General features: G+C 35.1%; 1 protein-coding gene across 1 annotated transcript; it reads left to right on the top strand.

The window, feature by feature from the left end:
- Nucleotides 1–700: 700 nt before the first annotated feature.
- Nucleotides 701–20,577, top strand: LOC132544084 (multiple epidermal growth factor-like domains protein 11). The gene is made up of 25 exons (XM_060207651.1): nt 701–804; nt 1,896–1,997; nt 4,686–4,786; nt 6,183–6,275; nt 7,468–7,525; nt 7,664–7,701; nt 8,277–8,421; nt 9,078–9,189; nt 10,634–10,770; nt 11,250–11,392; nt 11,743–11,812; nt 12,119–12,304; nt 12,642–12,754; nt 13,130–13,293; nt 13,434–13,542; nt 14,014–14,160; nt 14,474–14,614; nt 14,723–14,854; nt 15,199–15,327; nt 16,004–16,093; nt 16,911–17,108; nt 17,654–17,884; nt 19,400–19,543; nt 20,002–20,050; nt 20,517–20,577. Exons 1-25 carry the CDS (start codon nt 701–703, stop codon nt 20,575–20,577), a joined length of 2,997 nt encoding a protein of 998 aa, XP_060063634.1.
- Nucleotides 20,578–22,542: the final 1,965 nt, after the last annotated feature.

The raw sequence follows: 22,542 nt of genomic DNA, 5'->3' as shown, positions 1-22,542 counted from the left end.
TACTTCGATGTACTGTTAATATCAGTTTGCTTCAGAGAGTACGAAACTGATTTATCCAAGAATACATTGATGTCTATAAAGTCTGAATGTAATATTAAATACACCACATCACTTTACCGTTACCTTCCGCTTCCGCAAAACCACGCTATAGCAAAGTGCGTTGCGACTACGTCGTCACGGTTGGATGATTTTGTGATTGATTGACAGCCGTACGTCGTGACGTGTGATCATTATCTGTGAAATCTTGTCAGAAATCAAGATTGCAACGATACCGATATTTATGTAGCGCTCTTAATGACAAATGTGATTTTTTTATGGAATACTGAAAACGGAATTAAGACTGAAATTTAAAAAAAAGTCTGTATCTATCGGGAATATGTACTACCACTGATTGGTTGGTATTTTCAAACATTTCACCAGGAACAGACATTACCTTCACACTGTTGTAGGAGATAAAACCTACATTATTGTTTGTTTATACCTGTAGGCGTGAAAAAGGTAACCGGCCACCTTTTAATTATATATTTAGTTTTACCTATAACATCCTAATACGTATAGAAAAAACCCAAATTAATATGATTGTTAGGCTATCCAGTAGAGGGGAGTAAAAACACAGATTAATTTTAATGATATATACAATATACACGTGTTTTTTCAGTGTTATTACCATTCTTCACGTCCTATTTATTTCAGAAACAACATGGCTGCACAGACTTTAATCACGTGGTTGATATTACTTATGACGTTATTATCAGTGATGTCATTAGAATTAAATGGGACAAATGTGTGTCAACGTACAGTGACGTAAGTCTTAAAGTATTTTTACTATGACGTCATCAACTTTAGTGTTCACCCACATAATATATGATACAATATTTAATTGCATGAAGTTCAACCTAAGATAAATGATTTATATCTATATCTACTATTGATGATGTTTTAAATTGTTATATGTACTTTCATTTCAGAAGTTGATAAATTATTTTTTCTTGCCTTAGTTTGTATTTTGAGTTTCATCGAATTTGAGTTTATATCGATATTCTGACATGACGTGTGTTGGTTGTGTTTGTGTTGATGAATTTATTTAGTTGTATATCTGTATCTAAGCCATTTCATCGGATACTGTTCTATAATCCCATCCCCATCAGACGATATATATCATCACAGTTAATATTTCAAGATGATGATAAAACTGTCACTCTGTCTTATTAACCATGCACAGAGGTACATATATAGCCTACCAGTATTTATAACGTTTGATGTTTTTATTTTCAGACCAGACAATAGGTAACTAGCTATACACCTGAGCTTATGCTACACTGATTGTATATGTGTTGTCTGTCTCTATATCGTTTACAACGTGCACCTCTGCTAATTACTAATTAAATGACTTGTTATCACTGCTTAATAGGGCTAATTGTTACCATACTTATGTTGATTCGTGTCCACAGTTCAGGTTTACAAGACTTTAAGTTTGATCGATCTCTTAAAGGCTTCCGCCCCTTTCAGTGAGTTTGTTACTGGTTTTCCGTCTCCATGACTCCTCCCGTGGCCGGGTGTCGTCTTACTGATAAACGTTAATGGTCTTGCAACACGTGTTAACCCCCAATGGGGTAGATGGGATTGTATTTTTTATATTTGTGGCGGTTAACTCTCCTGTCTACATAAAGGCTTCCTTTATGATATTATCAGAGTCTTGATCACGTTGTATCGTCTTCATAAGAAACGACATTAGCGTTTGATTTTATGGTTGATATTATCAGGAGTATGTGCTTGGTGTTCAGCTTCACCTATTTTCATATCAAGCATTATCTCTCATCGCACCAATATCATCAAGCCCTATTTTCCCCCGTGTCTAAAATACAAAACGTATACAACTATTTATTTTATTTCAGTGTCACCAAATCCCGCTTAAAATACATACAGAAGCCATACGAACGCTGCACGCAAACGTGGTGTCCAAATATATTACAGCTGTTTCGTTGTACACGCTGCTAGTAAGTTGTCTTCTATCGTGCTGAGGAAGAAATGCCACTTTTTCACTTCCGGCTTTTTAACTTGTCATATTGTTATTTGCTTTTTGTGCTTCTTGTGACATGTCTGCACACTTTAATTAATATCATAAAACTTATTTTGCATTGAAAACGTTATTTTGTAATTCGCCAGAACTGAAGTAACCTATTTGTTAAAGTTATAAATTTTTCATTATGTCCGTCCTTTAAAGGATAGCATCGTTTCCGTTGAGCGTTAATTAGCTACAAACGGTTACACCTTAACGAAGACACTCCAAATGATAACCGTGTTAACGATATTGTCTGTTAAGCCTTCCAGCATACATTGTTTTACAACTTATAAAATAAAATAAAAAAAAAAAATCAAAATCTTTTGATCTCCTTAAAATCACGACCAAACACTGACATCGTTACACATACTTCTTAATGTGACGAGAGCGACTTGACCTCCTGCCCTTTATGACGTGTTTGTCAATGAGCTGCAGGCGTTAAGTTTGTGATGCATGAACGATGTATCATACGGATATGACTTACCGTTCTATAACAAGTAGCACGGGTGTCACGGTCCGTATACACCAATAAATATAGTGTACAGTAATACATATAGTGTACAGAAATAAATATAGTGTACACCAATAAGTATAGTGTACAGCAATAAATATAGTGTACAGTAATACATATAGTGTACACCGCTAAGTATAGTGTACAACAATAAATATGGTGTACACCAATAAATATAGTGTACACCAATAAGTATAGTGTACACCAATAAGTATAGTGTACAACAATAAATATAGTGTACAGTAATACATATAGTGTACACCAATAAGTATAGTGTACAACAATAAATATGGTGTACACCAATAAATATAGTGTACACCAATAAGTATAGTGTACAGCAATAAATATAGTGTACACCAATAAGTATAGTGTACAACAATAAATATGGTGTACACCAATAAATATAGTGTACACCAATAAGTATAGTGTACAGCAATAAATATAGTGTACACCAATAAATATAGTGTACACCAATAAGTATAGTGTACAGAAATAAATATTATGTACAGTAATACATAATATAGTATAATATATATACAATAAATATAGAGTACACACATAAATATAGTGTTCACCCATAAATATAGTGTACAGCGATAAATATAGTGTACAGTAATACATATAGTGTACAGTAATACATATAGTGTACACCAATAAATATAGTGTACAGCGATAAATATAGTGTACAGTAATACATATAGTGTACAGTAATACATATAGTGTACACCAATAAGTATAGTGTACACCAATAAGTATAGTGTACACCAATAAATATAATGTACGGCATCAACTATAGTGTCCCTGTCCCCTTCGTGATGATTTTAATCCGGGTATCAGGATTTTGATGAGGTTTAATTACAAATATCAATATGTTATATATGTTGCTATTTCTCACTACTAGACATTCCTATAGAGAATATTTATGTCGGTGTTGAATAGATAAACATTTTTATCATTAAGTAAAGAATTTTCTTTTCTTTTCCCGCATTTGAGAATTGAACGAAATCCCGAAATAAATGGATATCTTGAAAACTAAATTATCAGAGACGACCATAGTCCGTATCACTGTTTCTGTTTTCATTTTCAATACCAACATGGCTGTAAAACTGAGAAAATATTATCAATCATTAAAAACACCTTAATGTTATGTCCTCCTTTTCTCGGAATAAAAAAGAATGAAAAAACTGTTACCAAACACCATTCGTTATTGGAAAATTGTAATGATTTATGGGTATGAGAAATAAACTAATCAAATATTTCGATATGAGAGTTAATTAATTGATTTAGCCCGTGTCAATTATAAATTTAATACTAGCATAAGATCTTGATAAACAATGTCCATGAATACAAATGTCTTCAAAATAATTTACAAATCTTAGTCACCGTGTAAACATATTTTATAAAAAAAAAATATGGAATAAATATCCATTTATAAAATTTTTTTTTTTTTTCGTGCTTGTTCTGTACTCGTATAAATGCATGATTACTACAGATTGCCGATTCATGTTAATGTTTAAATCGATAGCCAACTGAGCATGTATATACACTCTGTAATAACAATGCGTTTGTCAATGTCTTTGTACCAATTGATAATTCGTATTACGGTGAATACGCTTAATTCAACAAACTTTACAAAACATATTTCACAGTAAAAAATAAATTTGTGAATTAATGTATACAGCAAAATTAGCGAGATATAGATAAACACAGAGGGCGTTTTAGTGTTAATTTGTAAGCATTATTTATATAGGAAAAGAAGTATATTTTTATTTATTTTAAGGCACAAAAATATATCACAAAATGAATACTATAGAAATATAAACGTGGACGTCATGACGGTACTTGTTAGAAACTATTTACATATTTTATTGTCTGCTGGATTTATCGATCCGTAAACATCCAGTCTCATTTTGCGTCGCGGTCTCCTTAAACGATACGAAACTGGTGGCCACCTTACTGAGAAACATACCTGAGGTCCGTCGCAAGTCGTCCAACGCAGGCCTGCTATTTCTCATTAATACTTCATATTTGTGTGCACCTCTCATAACGCTGAATATCAAAATGCTTTATTTGTATAAAATATTAATGTCTATTTTGCCACTTTTCCTGTAGCACGTTATACAAGAGTGAGTTGGTATATAAAGATACTGACTCTGACAAAACGGAACTGTATTGCTGTGCTGGGTATGAGGAAAAGGACGGCCGATGTCTACGTAAGTAAATAGATAACAGTATTTTAAAACCTCCACTAATTTTTTCCGCATTTTATTTGTTTTATAATACCTATCTGGGTTTTCTGGTTTTATCTCTTCGTTAACTCTTATTAACAAGTTAGTTTTTTCTCTTTTGAAAGTACACTGAGTTCATTGATCATTTGATCAATTCAATTTCTTATTTTCTAAATCTTTCCCGTATAAATGGATAAACAGAGAGGTTCAAATAATTACGAATAAACTCACATACAATAAATATAACTGCACACACGTGCAATATAAGTTACTTCACTCACGTGCAATTAAAGAAGCTACACCCACGTGCAATAAAAGTAACTTCACTCACGTGCTATAAAATTAACTACACCCACGTGCAATAAAAGTAACTTCACTCACGTGCAATAAAATTAACTGCACCCACGTGCAATAAAAGTAACTACACCCACGTGCAATAAAAGTAACTACACCCACGTGCAAAAAATTAACTACACCCACTTGCAATATAAGTTACTTCACTCACGTGCAATTAAAGAAGCTACACCCACGTGCAATAAAAGTAACTACACCCACGTGCAATAAAAGTAACTACACCCACGTGCAATATAAGTTACTTCACTCACATGCAATTAAAGAAGCTACACCCACGTGCAATAAAAGTAACTTCACTCACGTGCAATAAAATTAACTACACCCACGTGCAATAAATTTAACTACATCCACGTGCAATAAAATTACTTTACTCACTTGCAATAAAAGTAACTACACCCACGTGCAATAAATTTAACTACACCCACGTGCAATATAAGTTACTTCACTCACGTGCAATTAAGTAGCTACACCCATGTACAATAAAAGTAACTTCACTCACGTGCAATTAAAGTAACTACGCCCACGTACAATAGATTTAACCACATACACACACACCAACACACCCTCACACACCCAGACATATATAATCCACAACACTCTCAAAAAATACGCATTTACATTCACAACAGTACACTATTACACAACATACAATCACACAATATACAAAAAGTACAACTACACAACCTACAATTATTGTCATTGCACCGACACGCAGCTTTACCATTATTTACAGATACAGCACACTAACGCACACTTAATCGTACAACTGAAATCTAGATACAATAAGTATCACTATACTTACATACAGTACCTACAAACTGACGTACCATAGACAGTTTACCAAGGGAGATAATCACTTAAACATCAGTTTACCTCCAATCAACTACTAAATAAACTGTAGTACATTAGACACACTACCAAAACCCCATTATAGTTATTAACAAAACACGCTCACGTGGATAATGAACCTTTGAACCAAAGAACTATTCTTCTCTATTGCATGTTTCTGTTTTAATTCATATTTCAGCCGACTGTCCTAATGGTTGTCACAACGGGGCATGTGTGTTTCCTAATCTTTGTTTCTGCCACCCTGGCTGGAGTGGTGAATCTTGTTCATCACGTAAGATACTATGTCTACGTGTCTATTCATGAGTCTGTCTGTCTGTTCTTTTGTCTGTCTGTCTATCTGTCTGTTCTTGGTCTTTCTGTCTGTTCATTAGTCTATATGTCTGTTCTTTAGACTATCTGTCTGTCTGTTCATTAGTTCGTCTGTCTGTTCTTCAGTCTATCTGTCCGTCTGTTCTTTAGTCTTTCTGTCTGTTCATTTGTCTATTTGTCTGTTCTTAAGCCTATCTGTCTGTCTGTTCTTTAGTCTTTCTGTCTGTTCTTTAGTCTGTCTGTTCTTTAGTCCGATTGTCTGTCTGTTCTTTTGTCTGTCTATTTGTCGGTATGTCTATTGTATGATTAATTGTGTCTATGCTTATGTGTTGCTTCGTTTCTGCGTTTGTCTAAAACTCTGTCTTGTCTATTCATCTGTCGTCAACCTCTGTTTTATGTAGTACATGTAGCTATATATATTCAATCACAGTTCAACCATTGCAGTGATATGCTGACAGTATTATCCTATTTCGTTTTGCCTTGTGGCCTGATTTTTATTATTTCAGATTAAGTCAAGTCTGTTTTTTATTGTTGTTACTTACATCCATACTTATATCGCATTTGTTAATATCATTATACCTGTCTGCTCGACATTTCTGTATTTTTATTCGGCTCTTTCTCTCCGTTTAATTTGTTCACGTCAATATCCGACTGTTTTATTTTTATGTGATCTATTCTTTGTTTTCCTGTTATCTTCTCAAGCGAGGTTTACTAACCGTCAATATGGTGTCGGTCTGTGTCCTGACTTGTACATAATATACATTTATTTATTATTTGTTAATACGTTATTTTAACGACAAACTATGTTCAGACACGCGGACAACATTTATTTTTCCGAGTTAAATGATCTAGAAAATTCGCAAGTAACTCTGAGTTAACGACATTGATGATCATGGGATTGAAAATGCTTTATAAACAGTGACTGAGAAATACAGCGTTAACACAAATATGATTACCACAGCTACGTATTTACATTTCTCGTTTGTTCGATTTCGTTTCCTTTTTGATCTTTATTCCTTCATTCTGTAGCCTTAACGATCCAATGATTAACCACTTATGACGGTATTGTCAATTATATTTAAATTGTACCAATACATGTTAACGGTGATCTATAAGGAATATTACATAAAGGAACTCAAAATTCTAAATTTCAGACTGTGGAAACGAAACATGGGGTTTAAATTGTCAGTACACCTGTAACTGTAATGGTGTGTAAGTGTATGATAGGTAAGTGGTGAACATGGGTCAGTGTATGACAAGTAAATAGTGAACCAATCACAGGTGTGTGTCAGTGTATGACAGGTAAGTATTGAACCAATCACAGGCGTGTGTCAGTGTATGACAGGTAAGTGGTGAACCAATCACAGGTGTGTGTCAGTGTATGACAGGTAAGTGGTGAACCAATCACAGGTGTGTAAGTGTATGATAGGTAAGTGGTGAACCAATCACAGGCGTGTGTCAGTGTATGACAGGTAAATAGTGAACCAATCACAGGTGTGTGTCAGTGTATGACAGGTAAGTGGTGAACCAATCACAGGCGTGTGTCAGTGTATGACAGGTAAATAGTGAACCAATCACAGGTGTGTGTCAGTGTATGACAGGTAAGTGGTGAACCAATCACAGGCGTGTGTCAGTGTATGACAGGTAAGTGGTGAACCAATCACAGGTGTGTGTCAGTGTATGACAGGTAAATAGTGAACCAATCACAGGCGTGTGTCAATGTATCTCTCTTCCTTTTTTGTACGGACATTCATCTTTCTTTCGTGTAACTTTTGTTTGTTACCTCAATATGTTACATATTTTTTACTTTTGACCATGACGGTTAACCTCCATTGTCCTCCGTGTTCAAAGCTATTTAATTTCCCCATCATATTGGAAATGTATCTTTTTCATCTGCCATCGGAAGATAAACTACATTTGATTGTTTTTGTTCGGTGATGTATTTTGTGTTTTGGTGTTACAGGCTGGACAGGTGAGAAATGCCAGACTCCGTGTACTCAAGGAACGTATGGTGTACGATGTCAACAGCTGTGTAAATGTAAAAATGGCGCGAAATGTGATACAGCCAATGGCATGTGTACGTGTAGACCAGGATTTAAGGGACCACTGTAAGTAATGCTGTACTGCTGATGTAGGAAACACATCCCTAGGTATTTTAATATTGATGCTTATATTAAAGTTGGCATAGAACGTTCTAGTTAAACCTGTGTGAATTATTTCTTAAAATTATCAGATGAAAAAAATATAAATTTTATTTAATTGTGGGGTTGATGCACCTCCCAATGTAGATTGTAGATTTTGGTTTGATCACTTTAGCCGTTCTTTAGTTGCCTCCTAGCATTGGCCCTTAGCATTAATGACGGGTACTTGGAGGGCGACACAGCTGTCCTGTGCGGTTTAATCCATTGTTTAGCTCAACTCTATCTAAATTTGTATTAAACTTTGCTTTTCACATGTGTGCCTTCTGTACAACATTTTGTTTGTTAATATTGAATTTTAACGACTTTCTCCCTTTTTTGCAAACTGGAAGACCAAGCACGTTCCCAACAACGTGATATGGTTTAGGTCGGTTGTAAGAAGTCTTTAATAGTAACGTCACGTGGGGTGGCTTTGCTAGTTTGTAGTTGTCGTTCACAGTGGTAGTATTGCATGGCAACCGTAATACATATTACTTTAGTCGGATTTGCTAGCTTTGGTAGAAAAAGTTATCCTCATCATTATCTAACAAACACCTAAACATAAGCTGTATTATTATATATTACAGGTGTGAGACGCGGTGTCGTCAGAGAGAAGATTGTAAGACTGACTGTAAGTGTCAGAATAACGGTAAATGTGACGTTTGGGACGGACATTGTGTCTGTACACACGGATGGACGGTAGGTAGACCATATCTGGTTTGACGTGTGGTTGGGGGTTGTTATGAGTTCTATCCATTTAGTCCGTGTATGGTCTTATATTGAAGTCATCTTATTGTGAAATGCAGGTTAAAAAGAATTGATGTCATAGTGTCCTAAATGTTTCAATAAACACTTCCTGGTGAGATACATACACTTCGTATCTTAATGGTGATATACATACACTTTCTATCTTAATGGTGATATACATAGACTTTCTATCTTAATTGTGATATATAAACACTTTCTATCTTAATGGTGATACATACACTTTCTATCTTAATTGTGATATATAAACACTATATATACATACACTTTCTATCTTAATTGTGATATATAAACACTTTTTGTCTTAATGGTGAGGTATATATACTTTCTATCTTAATGGTGATATATATACACTTTCTATCTTAAAGGTGAGGTATATACACTTTCTATCTTAATGGTGATATACATACACTTTCTATCTTAATGGTGATATACATACACTTTGTATCTTAATGGTAAGATATATATACACTTTCTATCTTAATTGTGATATATAAACACTTTCTATCTTAATGGTGATACATACACTTTGTATCTTAATGGTAAGATATATATACACTTTCTATCTTAATGGTGATATATAAACACTTTCTATCTTAATGGTGAGGTATATATACTTTCTATCTTAATGGGAAATGACTGTACGTCTCTCTGCACCACCAGCCGTGTTAATATTGCTATATATTGTTGCCCTCTGTGAATAAAATGTACGTCTCTCTGCACCACCAGCCGTGTTAATATTGCTATATATTGTTGCCCTCTGTGAATAAAATGTACGTCTCTCTGCACCACCAGCCGTGTTAATATTGCTATATATTGTTGCCCTCTGTGAATAAAATGTACGTCTCTCTGCACCACCAGCCGTGTTAATATTGCTATATATTGTTGCCCTCTGTGAATAAAATGTACGTCTCTCTGCACCACCAGCCGTGTTAATATTGCTATATATTGTTGCCCTCTGTGAATAAAATGTACGTCTCTCTGCACCACCAGCCGTGTTAATATTGCTATATATTGTTGCCCTCTGTGAATAAAATGTACGTCTCTCTGCTCCACCAGCCGTGTTAATATTGCTATATATTGTTGCCCTCTGTGAACTGGGAATAAAATGTACGTCTCTCTGCTCCACCAGCCGTGTTAATATTGCTATATATTGTTGCCCTCTGTGAATAAAATGTACGTCTCTCTGCACCACCAGCCGTGTTAATATTGCTATATATTGTTGCCCTCTGTGAATAAAATGTACGTCTCTCTGCACCACCAGCCGTGTTAATATTGCTATATATTGTTGCCCACTGTGAACTGGGAATTAAATGTACGTCTCTCTGCTCCACCAGCCGTGTTAAGATAGTTATATTTCGTTCCCTTCTGTTGACAGGGGGATTACTGTACCGTTCCTTGTCCTTTCGGCTATACAGGCGCTAACTGTTCCGATGCATGTACCTGTTATAATGGCGGATTCTGTGATCGGTTCACAGGTAACTGTTCCTGTGCACCAGGCTTCACAGGACAGAAGTAAGTAGGCCATAACCAGTATGTTTTTCTAGGATAAAAATCTATAGAAAATATATTGAATATAATCACAATTATGAGTTGAATATCACAGGTCAACAACAAAAGTAAAAATAACACAAGTCTGTACTAAACTGTATATTGAAGCATATTTCACTAAAACATTTTAAATACATAAATTAAAATATTAAATAAATTTGTATCATACATGGGGATTTAGAGATGTCGTAAGGTGCCAATGCCGATACTGTAAATAGTTTTAAAAAGAAAACGTATGCTCTGAATAGCATGTTATTCATCAGAAGATAGGTAAAATGCTCTGATTTGTGGAACTTTTATGGTTATCTTCGTATAGTTTAATAAGTTCTACACAAATTTAGTTACGTTGCACTGCCAATGCTCAACTTGTTTTAAATAGACTAATTTAATGTGTATCAAAATAGCTATCACCGTTTGAGAAAATGTTTATAAATCGATTACAGATGTGAAATCGAGTGCAAACCGGGGATATTTGGAAGCGGATGTCAATCAAAGTGTGAATGTCAAAATGGCGGTTCTTGTGAACACGTGACCGGAAAGTGTACCTGCCCGGCTGGTTACCATGGAGACAATTGTGAAAAACGAGGTCAATATACAGTTGTAAATATACACTTCTTTCGATGCTTCAGCATTAGATTATACTTCATGGTCGCAAAAATCTCTTTTTTACTAATTCAAATTGATTCGGATGAACTAAGGCGTTCTTGTAACAACGCAGGTTAGATTAAGTTGAATTAATTTTGTGGACTTGTGTCATGCCTTCATTTTTCTATTTTTCGACCATTGTTATAAAAACATATCGGTTTAAAATCAAGTTTGCGATGACCGTTTTAGTTAATATAATTAGATGTCAAAAGTACTATCAAATATAGTTTTATCTAATATGCATTACGACATCATATTGTGACTACCATATTCAACACACTATAATTCCAGACTGCCCAGATGGACTGTACGGTGAACGCTGTGATGAGATGTGTAACTGTAGCACAGAGCGCACAAAAAGGTGATACAACTTTGCTTTTGGATTGAAACACCTAAAGTTGACTGTGAAATAAGGTTTCTTGATAATATTGTGGACCGTTTCATATAGTTAACTCAAAATATTACTATACTTCCATGCGGTTTATAGGATAAAGTAAGTTGCCTTTAAAATAATTTTGTTACTTGTGCCAAATCATCAGGATTCTGTCATATTGAAGCTTGAAACCATGTGAATTATTCGCCGTCAAACTCAGTAAACTTCTACAAAACATATGAAAGATTATGCTATGTAACAATTATACAAATCTGTTCTATTTCATGACATCAGTGACTGCCATCCAATCACAGGCACGTGTATTTGTAAATCTGGATGGAACGGACACACGTGCGACGAGCCATGTCCTGCGCCTACATACGGGGATTCTTGTTCCATGTCATGTGACTGTCTCAATGGCGGTCTGTGCCATCATGTGACCGGCAAATGTCAGTGTGCTCCAGGATTCATTGGTAAAAAGTATGTTTCTTCATCCACTGTACAACTAAAATATATATTGTTTCTTATACCCATCCTCAAAACCACCGGAAGTGTACTGAGCATGAGTAAGTATATAGATGTCCGAAAAAGTTTATCCTCGAAAAATCCTATAAAATCTTGCTGGATGATCTCACTTTTTGTTCGCACTTCTGATCTTGATTAAATTTTTTTATTACGATACCTTAAGGAAGTCTTACGTCCAAAAATAGATGTCGTACGTCTAACTTCAGAGAAAAGCGAGGTATGATTGAAATAATTGCGATCATTTTGATTTAAATGTTGTTCAAGTGTGTATGATTCAGGCATTATGTTACAGGTGTGAAAACGATTGCCCGGAGGGATATTATGGATTTGGATGTACTCAGCCGTGCCTGTGTAAGAACGGAGCCACGTGTATGGCAAGAAACGGTTACTGCCGATGTGCTCCAGGTGTGTATCACTAAACACTCTAGCAGTAGAGGTCACACAGCTATAATAAATCAAACGTTTTATTGTAAATAAAATAAACAGGGGATAATCATGCTCATTTGCGGAAGGTTTCTAAGATGATTAGGCAGATTACCAATGGTAACTACAGTGATATTTTGAAGGTTAACGTGGTGATGGTATAAACTATTGATGGTAACTATGATGATGTTTCGAAGGTTAACATGGTGATGATTAAAAATGTAGATGGTTACTATGGTGATATTTTGAAAGTTACCATAGTGATATAATGAAATATTGATTGTATGTATGGTGATGACTTGAAAGTTACCATGCTATTAACAGAAACATTCGTGTTACTATGGTGATATGTTTAAGGTTACCATGGCCTGACCTGTAGCGCCCTCTGCCCAGTAGGATGGTATGGACCAGATTGTGCGTCTAAATGCGAGTGCAAAAACAAAGCACTTTGTCACCCGATTGATGGGAAGTGTACCTGTCTCCCTGGATACATGGGGACATTATGTGAACAGAAATGTCCGGTAGGTTTATATAGTATCAATGGTAACAAGAATAAACCAAAGCTATTTAATACTTCGGCTTTCCATGATAATATGTGATATCAAAACTGAAAATAACAGAGGTGATGTCTTCTAAACGGATAAAACTATTATAATTTCAGCCATGGCAGTTTGGATTTGGTTGTCGTCAAGACTGTTCATGTGACGTCATGAATGCTATATCATGTGACCACCAGACTGGAATCTGTATGTGTAAACCAGGATATAGTGGTAAGTGAATTTTAAAATTTGGATAATTTTCGTCTCAGTCGCTAGAACATCGGACTATTTCATCTCAGAAGACTTGATTCCTCAGTGGGAAGAGTTTGAATATTCAGCAGGACAAGTTACCCGAATAGCTCTGAAAATCATGCGACGGTCTTTCCGTATGGTATGCGTTGAGGTAGCGAAAAGCTGCTGCAACCGATTTTCGGGTTCAAGTTACTCTGGCTTTTGAGAGGCGATTAAAATAGCTGAAAAAATAACCAAACAAATCCGTAATTGTAATTCCATGTTTAATTTCGAAGCCAATAATCAAAATTTAAAAATATACGAGCACGCTTTAAATACATATTGATTAATATTCCGTTTAAATTGACGTTTTGTAGTAAGACCTGTAAACCTGATAATGTCCACGATATTGTTGAAGACATGTAAACTACAGCGGATTAAGCGCAATGTTTCCATCTTTTATTCTCCAAGGCGTAGACTGTCGAAGCACGTGCCCCGAGGGAAAGTGGGGAGGCTCTTGTTCGAAAACATGTTTCTGTAAGAACAACGGCACGTGTGATTCTAGGTCAGGTGACTGCCTGTGTAGATCCGGTTTCCTTGGTGATGACTGTGGCAGTAGTGAGTATAGATCTTGGTAATATTTATCAACGACGAGAAGTGGATTCAGGATTACTTCCACAATTAAATTAAAACACTGAATGAACAGTGGTCGTAGGTTTGATAACTGCTAATTTTTCAGAAGATATTCAAAGATGGTGGCATTGATTTACAAAATTCTCTCCTTTCTGAATTTATATTTTCACAAGTTTGTACTATGAGTGTGACGGATTTGAAATAAAAATACTGAATGATAAGAAACTCCCCCTAACAACTTGTTTTTATACAAATTGATGAATAAACAAAGGTAAAGAGATTATTATTGTTTACATAGAATGTCCCGCTGGTTACTATGGAGACGGGTGCACAACGAAGTGTAGACAATGCAGTAAAGGATTAGTGTGTGATCACATCACCGGAAGGTGCTTTGCAAAAGAATGTCCGGCCGGGTTTCAGGGTCCGGAATGCCGTCAAGGTATGGAAGCTATAGATTCTATCAATATATTTTGCCGTCATCCTCGATTTTTAAATAAAGACACAATATCCTATTGCAGTTCTAATATGTTGTCTGTTAATTTTCTAGTTTGTGAGAAAGGATATTTTGGAAAGAGCTGCAATACCACATGCCCCCCATGCAAAAATGGCGCCCTTTGTGATTACGTCAGAGGAAACTGTATTTGTATGCCCGGATGGACTGGAGATTTGTGTGATCGACGTAAGCCACTTTCAATGAACACTATATTTTTGAAACAATCATAATCTCGTTTTTCACACACTTGTTAGCAGCAAGGTCATTTGTAAGCAGGCCATATCTGACTCAAAAGCATACTATTATCATATCATTCATAATGATTACATACCAGTCAAATGTTTACAAGAATATATCATCGAAACATTAAATACTGGTGGTTTTGATGTATAGCATGGTGGAGAGAAACGTTAAACTGATTTTCTGCAAAAACTTATATAATGGAGACTTAACCTATATCTGAGACATGTATATTGTATAAATCTTATTTTCTACGTAAAACTGACTAAAGATTTGATAAATTACTGCAGCTTGCAGTCCTGGTTTCTACGGGTACAAATGTAAGTCGAGATGTTCCTGTGAGAATGGAGGAGAGTGCAGACGAACAGACGGATCGTGTCATTGTTTTCCTGGTTACACGGGCTTTACATGCTCTCAGAGTGAGTTTCTCATCTATCTTTAACGGGAACGGCACAATGTCATACTGTTTTTTGATAACTCTTTTTTGAACAAATGCAGTTGTCAGAATTAATTGGCAATATATTTTTCCATGTATTCGAATTTGATGTTCAAAGAGAGCAAATTGTATATCGCTCCTTACAGATAAAAAATAGACAAAATTTACAACAACGGACCAAGTGACGGAGGAAAAGTGTGTGGTATTCAATTTTGGAAAAAAATGAGAAAATAAGTATTTTTCATACTCGTGTTTATGTTAAATTTTCTTTTGGTTTACATTACAACCTATCTAACTAGGTAGTGAAGTAGTTAATACTTAACAACATACCTAACAAGGCAGTGATTTAGGTAATATTTTACAACACATCTAACTAGGCAGTGATGTAATGTTTTTGCAATCATTGGTGTTTTATTTCAGAAACATTAGATATCCAAAGTTTGAATTCTTTAGAAAATCTACCTTTGTTATTATAAAGACACCACGCTGATAATTCGTTTGTCGGCATAAAGGAAAATACTCCTTAGAATGTTGTAACAAGGATCTTCTCTGATGATTCGTTACTATATTTAGTGTTCTATGTTTAAGTTTGTAGCGAGGGATTCTGCATTATGTATCTCTGATTATGTTACTATATATAACATTATTCCATGTCCAAGGTTGTAGCGAGGGATACTACGGCCAAGACTGTCAAACGTTATGTAGCTGTGACAAAAAGGATACCTGCCATCCCGTTCATGGATGTATTGGTAAGTCTACGAAGTTTGTATATCACTTTACCGTTTTCGTTACTCATATTAAGGAATAACTGTAAATGATTCTATTGTTGCTTTGTCGTTTCGTATCTTAACAGACAGTTTAAGTGCAACTATCCGTAAATGGAAACGCTGTATGTTTTTATACATACATTGCTACATGTTATAACACACGAGTATTCAAATTTGGAGGTTGAATCTAGCTTATTTTTAGGTCACTTGAAACCAAATCTCAAGCGACCTATTGCGATCTCCCAGGGGTCTCATATTTGGCCTGTAACATGTTTGGATGAAGGGATATCAACTTTGTTTAAGAGAATGACATTGACCCACTTTCATGATCACAAAGGTCAAATTTGTTTAAATCTTCAAACGATTAAATAAATAACCGAAAGGTCCAGATGTCTGATATCAGCCTCTAGCGTGGTAGGAAAAAGGGCTTCCAAGTTGGTGCAAGTAAATGACCTTGACCCACTTTTAGGTCACAGGGGTCAAATGTTTCAGTATTTGTATTAATTTTCAGTTGGATTTCGTTCCCAACGAGGTCCAATGCTTCCAAAAGCGTAAAAGTGGGATTTGTTCAAATGTCTGCAATGTCCTTTCAATTCACACCTGCTACAAACAATGCTCTGCAGGCTTTAACATGTATGCTAGATATCGGAAAAGGCAGTATTGTTACGTTTGTGTTTGTCATTTGTTTAAAACAACAAAATCAACTTAGACGACAGTTACGTCCTAGAAGCCTTTTGTTCATAATTTATTTCATTTTAAGGTATGATATTGCAGTAAATCAAGTAATCTTTATTTGTAGCACCCGCGGCTGTAAATACAAGAGTAGCTCCGCCGGATGAATCAAGCGTCAATGGGACCGTTGTTGCTATGTCAGTAGTCGCTGTCATCTTAATCATCGTTGTGATTTTACTGGTGTTGTACTTCCGAAAAAGAGTCAAGCGCCTCCAGGAAACCAAAAGTGACACACTTCAGTTTTATTCAGCAAGGAATCAAGGAAGTAGGTTTCTATATAAATATTCTTCTTAAAGTAAGAAAAACAAATGTTCCTTGTCAATGTTTGTATTAGCCTGACTCTGATAGAGAACAATTCTATTTTCGAATGTATTCAATGGACTCGAGAGAGTGACTACGATTCCTAATTGTTAAACCGAACGTTTAAAAAATCTTTTTCTTCAGCAAACCAGCTTTCTGTAAGCATGCGTGAGTTTTGGAGTTCGATTGGAATATTCTTTATATATATATCTCAATCAGCTGAAGGACAGACTTATTTCGATGCGGACGGAACGTTTTCATTACCGTGGCAATAATGTTACGGCATCAAGGCGTGACGTGTCTATTTATGACATGGTCGAATGACTTCAGTATTTTTTTTTTATAAAACAATGTCTGAAAATGCCACACATAACATTAGAATTTGTCACCCTGACAGTACATGTCTTCAAATGTCTCCCTGACACTTACTACTGACAGATAATTATACCATGTTACCTGTGAGGAATTCACCAAAGTACAGTACCTACAACTCTATTGCGTCTTTTTCAGATGGAATAGCCGGTATCATCAACCCAGTATATGCAGCAAATGGTGGTACCAACTCTCACAACGAAAACCTGAACAACAGACGCCGGGAACAGGATAATCAGATGCAGCCCTCGGGTCCAGGACCTTGTAGTGCTGCTGCTTCCTGTTCCTCGCATTTCCCAGATGACGATGAGGGCAGGTACACAGACTTTAAGGCACTAGAGGCACACACGTACAAGAACGCCTCATTAGGTTGGTATACGAGTTACATGGCTTTACCTGGACCGCTGGCAAATAATATCTGTCAACGTCTATGGAATAAAATGACCTAACGAAATGATATAATTTTTGTAAAACAAATAGATTAACCAAATGACATGTAAAGATAGCAAGATATATACAATATGACTACTAGTTATACAGTATCACTACTTGATAAACAATGTCACTACTGGTTACAGTGTCACTTCCAAATGTACGTTTTACTAATGATACAATGTCACAGTTAGGAACACAATGTCATTTCAAGATATAAAATGTTCTTAGATAAAGAATGTCACTACTAGTTATACAATATCACTGCTTGATATACATTGTCATTAATTGCTAAAGATTGTCACTTATAGATATACGACATGAGTACTTCTTAAAGTGTCACAACTTGTTAATGTTGTTAATGTAAATGTGCCAAATAAATATAGGATGGCATTTCGCAATATACAATGTCACTACTAGTTAAAGTGTCACTGCTTGATATAAATTGTCACTACGTGTAATACTAACGTCACCGCTAGAACTACATCATCACTAATTGTTTAAGATAGTCACTTATAGATATACAATATCACTACTAGTTAAAGGATGTCAAAAAAAATTACAATGTCAACGCAAGATATAAAGTGTCAAGTTATACAATGTCACTGATATACCATGCCACTGCTGGGTACATAATGTTACTACTAGTTTGATGAATTTAAATTTGCATATTTCTAGTTTGTGCTCGTCGAACTTACCAAGCAATATTTGAATAAAACCATCTCTAGTGATGTTTAAGACTTGTTGAAAGCATTGATATATTGTCCATTTTGCATATAGAATAGAACTAAAATATCTGTACATGTCTTTCTCTTAACACAACCAGTAATCTACAATATCACCATTATACTTACCAACACATATTTCACAATAACCAGTATACGTCTCATCTGCATATCATCTCGTATCAGACGGGTTACCTGCCTTTATATTCGAGCTGTCGGTGTTCCTAATTCCAATCCTGCGGATTCTCCTCTTTCATTTTTGTAACTTTTCTTTTCATTTCGATGTCTCCTATATCCCTGTTCCATTTGTTACGATATAATCCTTTTTAAAGTTTTTAGTTACCTTTGCTTGTCAAATCTGTAATCATTTCAGATTTGGTGTTTACTTGATGTCTTATTTATTCGTTACGTTTGTATTTTATTGCCCTCTGCAACATTTCTCTTGTGTGTCCCCTGTTTTGTCTCCCTTTCTCTGTTACTCATATCTGTCCATGTCTATTTGGTACATATTTGTCATCATTTTCATTTACATTGCCTCTTTTATTGGCAATTTGCTTCCTGTATTTTATTTACGTCTACCCACTGTTGTCTCCCATCGTATCCTATCATTGTATTGTCTTGTGGCTTTCTTATACCACTCTGCATTCAGTCTTTTCATTCCTTCGGTACTGTATAGTATTATAGTGGACGTTGTAATAATTATATTTCCCATTTTCTTGACTTACAGGGGCCAGCAATACGTACGAAAATGACGTCAAAACACATTCCAAAGACATGATGTATAAAAATAAAATTCAAGTTGACTTGGTTAACAATCTTGATAAAACTGAAGAGGCAGCCCCACCCCGAGATTACGATAACGTTTCACTGGGTAAGTTACGATCAATTAAATATTCTAATTCAGCCGAAAAATATTACGCATTGATAATTCTAAGAAACGGAAAATTCTTCTAAAACATTTCGGAGCAACAAAAAATACTGTCCCGTTTTTCACAAATGTAACGCCGTGAGATTTAACATCAACAGGAATGAAAATGATATATCCGAATACAATATTTACTCACCAGCGAACAACGTGTAATGGTATGTAAAATCTGGACATATTTTATTTTTTACAGTGCGTTAAAACATGATTGTAGACTTCCCGACGACACTATCCAAATCCTTAACATTATTCGTCAACTTTAAATTTAAAGAACTGCAAATTATTTTGTGGCTTGAGAATAATGCTGTAGTATTACGTTTCATTCACAAAACATCAACATGATTCATTTTGCTAATTGTTTCTTCATAACGCCAAGATAATTTTATTGGAAAATATGCTTTCAGACTCGATAGAAATGGAGAAAGCCCGGAACAAGAACTGGCCTCTATATTGGTATGTTGTTCAAATATTAATTTGTTCTGAAAAAAATGATGTCCATAAGGCCTGTACCGCTCACATGAATCTTGAAAGCCAGGCAATGTTATACATGCTTATAGGTTGGGTATTTCAAATATTTCCAAATTAAAGCTCAGTCACTTGATCTTTTTGATGCGCCAAGATCAGTGGGTAAATTCTTATAGCATGACTATCTCTTTTGATCCCCAGTAAGTGTTTATATGGTTATCGGGTTGGTTTCGCCACTATATAAAATATATGACCTTGAAACAATGTCCTTTGTGTAATCAATTCTTCCATTTGTTTATCTCTTGATGCCAAGCAATTCTATATGTGAATGGTTGTGGGTAGAGGATTTCGACTGTTTAAAAAAAATATCGCCCAGAATTTAAGTGCAGATGGGTTGGGCCACAACCAAGGGTCAGTTCGTACATTGTGAATGTATTTATCTCTTGATGAACAGCATTGGCATATATAGTTCAGGGATGGGGATCTCAACTTTTTCAAAGATATTAGTACCATGAATCTTAGTCCCTAGAAGTGGGTCCAGACCCCAGGGCCAATCCTTACATCTCTTTACGCTTCGCAATGCTTAACATGATTACAGGATTGGGATCTAAACTGTTTTCAAACACAATTCTCCTACTGAGTCCCGTTTATACAAAATTGATTCCCTTTCACCCAAACATGATTAACACACCAACTTGAACAAAATACCGAAAGAGTAAGGTCTTTGCAGATTTTTTTCTATATCCCCTTTTGGACTCCGCCCCTCCCGCCAAAGGGTGCCGAGATCACGATTTCATCATGGTAAATGGAGACAATACATCATCTATGTTACCACTGCAAACTACTAGTATAGTACTTGTACCAATTTAGGAGTCTCGTGTAAATTTTGTTGTTGTTTTTAATTTGCCCTAATTTTATTTGATTATGATTAAGTTCACCTCTTGTAGTTTTATTGTTGTTTTGATAACTTTTAATTTTGATGGATTGTTACGTAGATTTTCCACATCTCAGTTACATATATATATATAATGCTTGATTCTTATGGTTTTTCCAGAAATTCCAAGACCCTGTCAGTTACAAGGTGACACTTCAAATTTATACCACAGGCAATTGACAACTTAAAAGTATGAATGTTCATATCACCCTGCGATTAACGGGTTATGAATTAATTCGAAGCGAGGAATTCCTGGCATAAACAGTGGACAATTTGCAAAAAAAACCAAATACGCCTGAACAGTCAAATATTTTCGGTAGGGAATATTTGAAGGAAGCACATGACTTTTGCAGTTTTCTTGACGTTGTCATCAGGAATTACTATCCGTTCCATCGATGGACAAGTGCAAATATTTCTGAAACTATCGATACATTAAATTTGTTTTTCATATACAAGGCTGCCTCAGTGGTCTTCAATGTATCTGTTTGATAGGTATGAAATACAAATTTCTCACTGAGCAGAGATATTGTTCAGAAACGTTATCATCATATGATTTCCTTATTATAAGTGAATATTCCAATGTAATCTTTTTCGCATATTACATGCGAGTAACTTAACCTTTTGTTACATCAGGTTTAAATAATGAAATGGCGTCACTTACTCTCAGATTGCATTTGTGACGTATCAATGCAGGCCACAGATAAATACTCAAAATGACTTCAAAATTGATGTTGAAATGTCTATTTTTCTACAATATTTGCGAGGTTAATAAATCACAAGGTAGAAAAGAATCCTAAATTCGCTTCCGCTGTATGGTTTACGGAACTAGCCACATTTATCTTTTGATTTATCTTGCAAAATTAAGGTTCGTTCCATAAATTACATAAACAATGGAAAGTCTTGTAAGAGCCATTATATTTGTTCAAGAAAAGAAACAATTATTACTTATTGTAATACGTCATTTTCTTTTCATTTCAAACGGACAAACGTATTTGTTTACTATTGAAGAAAGTAAGCATACTATTTTCGAGGTTTTTAGGGCATACAAAGCATTCAACCCAATTCAATTATTTTTCATATATATTTATCACATTTACCGTGCTCCAGGTTTTCAAATCATTACCTCGTTGTTGATTTTTGCATGTCGCTCCTATTTGTTTTACTTTCTGTGCATACCGATATACATTGTCTATTGTTAATGAAAACGTTTAGAACGTGAGAAGATAAGCTAACATTTATATTGAATTTTTGTACGTTTTAACATTTATTAGATTTTAGGTCCATATAATCACTGACGAATCCTAGAATGACGAACCAGATGTATGATACAGTTTAATTCACTGTTTGGCTATACTGTTTTTCACTCTAAGTTATGAACAAAATGCTTTTCACTTGTGTGTTTTGTACAATTTTTACGAATTTACTAAGAAATAACTTTAAATGATTTTTATATAGAAATAACGAACAGAATCTATAAATATGACACAGAGTGACGTTTTGTTTACCTTTACATAGTTACGTGGTTATCAGCGCCCCTTTGCTATAC

Source organism: Ylistrum balloti, unplaced genomic scaffold, assembly GCF_031769215.1.
Source record: "Ylistrum balloti isolate Yb309-2 unplaced genomic scaffold, AGI_CSIRO_Ybal_v1 Utg369780, whole genome shotgun sequence".
Classification (NCBI taxonomy): Eukaryota; Metazoa; Mollusca; class Bivalvia; order Pectinida; family Pectinidae; genus Ylistrum; species Ylistrum balloti.
The sequence above is the reverse complement of the archived record's forward strand: the minus strand, read 5'-3'. Positions and strand labels throughout refer to the sequence as shown.